This window comes from Peromyscus californicus, unplaced genomic scaffold (assembly GCF_007827085.1).
Source record: "Peromyscus californicus insignis strain IS unplaced genomic scaffold, ASM782708v3 Scaffold_16__1_contigs__length_79575227, whole genome shotgun sequence".
Lineage (NCBI taxonomy): Eukaryota > Metazoa > Chordata > Mammalia > Rodentia > Cricetidae > Peromyscus > Peromyscus californicus.
The window spans coordinates 41,705,760-41,707,817 of record NW_026294458.1 but is presented as its reverse complement, the minus strand read 5'-3'; the positions used below and the strand labels follow the sequence as shown (position 1 = coordinate 41,707,817).

The 2,058-nt window shown below is 34.3% G+C and overlaps 1 protein-coding gene across 1 annotated transcript; it reads left to right on the top strand.

Moving 5' to 3' along the window:
* Positions 1-495: 495 nt before the first annotated feature.
* LOC128111527 (olfactory receptor 5K3-like) lies at positions 496-1,422 on the top strand. Its single transcript, XM_052739774.1, has one exon. The coding sequence runs from the start codon at positions 496-498 to the stop codon at positions 1,420-1,422; it is 927 nt and encodes a 308-aa protein (XP_052595734.1).
* Positions 1,423-2,058: the final 636 nt, after the last annotated feature.

Genomic DNA, 2,058 nt, shown 5'->3' with positions numbered 1-2,058 from the left:
GCTTCATGCACAGTAAACACTAATTCTATCAACTGAGATATATGACATAATTCCATGATCCTTTTTAAAGATTCCTTCCTCTAAAACAACATAAAATAACACCATTCTCATATTGCATGGTAATTGATGTAAATGTATTTTAAGGAACTCAAAAAATGAACAATGGAATTATTTTAGAACAATGGACAAAATCTAGGTACACTAGCATTGCCTGATATCTTTATACATAAGCGGAAAGATAATCATTTTCTACTTTAAGTACCCACCAGGATAAATAAAGCATTCCTGTAAATTTTAAAAATTGACTCTTTAGGAATACAAAACACAAAAGTACAGGAGCTATATTACAGAGACAGCAAATGATGTTTGTAGAAGAAATTATTCTCCTGTAGAAATTTGTTTTTATTATTATTATTATTATTATTATTATTGGAAAATGATGCACACACAGTTGCAATCTTATGCCTTTCTCACTTGTCAACAGAGTAGCTGAAGATGACTGAGAACAACTACTCCTTGACAACAGAGTTCATCCTGGTGGGATTCTCAGATCACCCAGACCTGAAGATCCTTCTATTCCTGGTGTTCTTTGCCATCTATCTGGTGACCATGGTGGGGAATCTCGGACTGGTGGCCTTGATCTACATGGAACGCCGTCTTCACACACCCATGTACATCTTTCTAGGCAATCTGGCTCTCATGGATTCCTGCTGCTCCTGTGCCATCACTCCCAAAATGCTAGAGAATTTCTTTTCTGTGGACAGAAGCATTTCTCTCTATGAATGCATGGCACAGTTCTATTTTCTCTGTCTGGCTGAAACTGCAGACTGCTTCCTTCTGGCAGCAATGGCCTATGATCGTTATGTGGCCATATGCAACCCACTACAGTACCACACCATGATGTCCAAGAAGCTCTGCCTTCAGATGACCACAGGAGCCTATGTAGCAGGAAACCTACATTCCATGATACACATAGGGTTCATGTTCAGGTTAACTTTCTGTAGATCTCATGTGATCAAACACTTTTTTTGTGATGTCCTTCCATTATGTAGACTCTCGTGTGCTGACCCCTATATCAATGAATTGATGATACTCATCTTTTCAGGATCAGTTCAAGTCTTTTCCATTACTATAGTCCTGATATCTTATTTCTGTATCCTTTTTACTATATTCACAATGAAGTCCAAAGAGGGAAGAAGCAAGGCCTTATCTACTTGTGCTTCTCACTTTCTGTCTGTGTCAATTTTTTATGGTTCTCTTCTCTACATGTATATTCGACCAAGTTCATTTAATAAAGGAGATGAAGATATACCTGTTGCTATTTTTTATACTCTAGTAATTCCTTTATTAAACCCTTTTATTTATAGTCTGAGAAATAAGGAAGTAATAAATGTGATTAAAAGAACCATGAAGAAGAGATGATTTTGTGACATTGTGAAACAAGTATCTTCTCCCTCAGAGAATTTATTTTGATCTAGATATTGCAATTCTACAAAACTATAGGTACAGGGAAGTAGAAAATGACACAAAGAATAAATGTTAATTAATTCAAATGTTAATTTGACTCAAACATTATTTTGAAAATAAATAATCTGCTAAAATTTACGTCTAATATCTAAGGAACTGGGAGCAATTTGAACTGTTAGGATTTTTCATGAATGTGACAGTTTTCAAAATATCCAATAGAATTAAAGGATCAAATTTAGTATATATAATGTAATCTTCTCTGTTATCAAATTCTTGATCCCAAAACATAATCAGCACAAATCTCAGGAAAATTTCAAGTTCCCCAATATGAGTCATTTTTTCAATAACACCATTGTTGGGCATTAGCTTCATAATTGTATGTGATGTTTTTTCATCTGACTTTAGATATTTAAGATACTATGCATGAACATTCATTTATACAGAGTGCATGGTCTCTCAGTAAGAGCATTTCACATTTGGTATGTACAATTTTACTCTCAATCTATGAAGTAGACTATTTGTATTCTGGGGAACTGCTAACATGTGGTTTAAAATGATGCTCTTGATAATGAAATTCCTAAGAAATTTATT

Excerpts from the sequence above, each read along its gene's own strand:
- LOC128111527 (XM_052739774.1), top strand. The coding sequence starts at position 496 with ATGACTGAGAACAACTACTCCTTGACAACAGAGTTCATCCTGGTGGGA.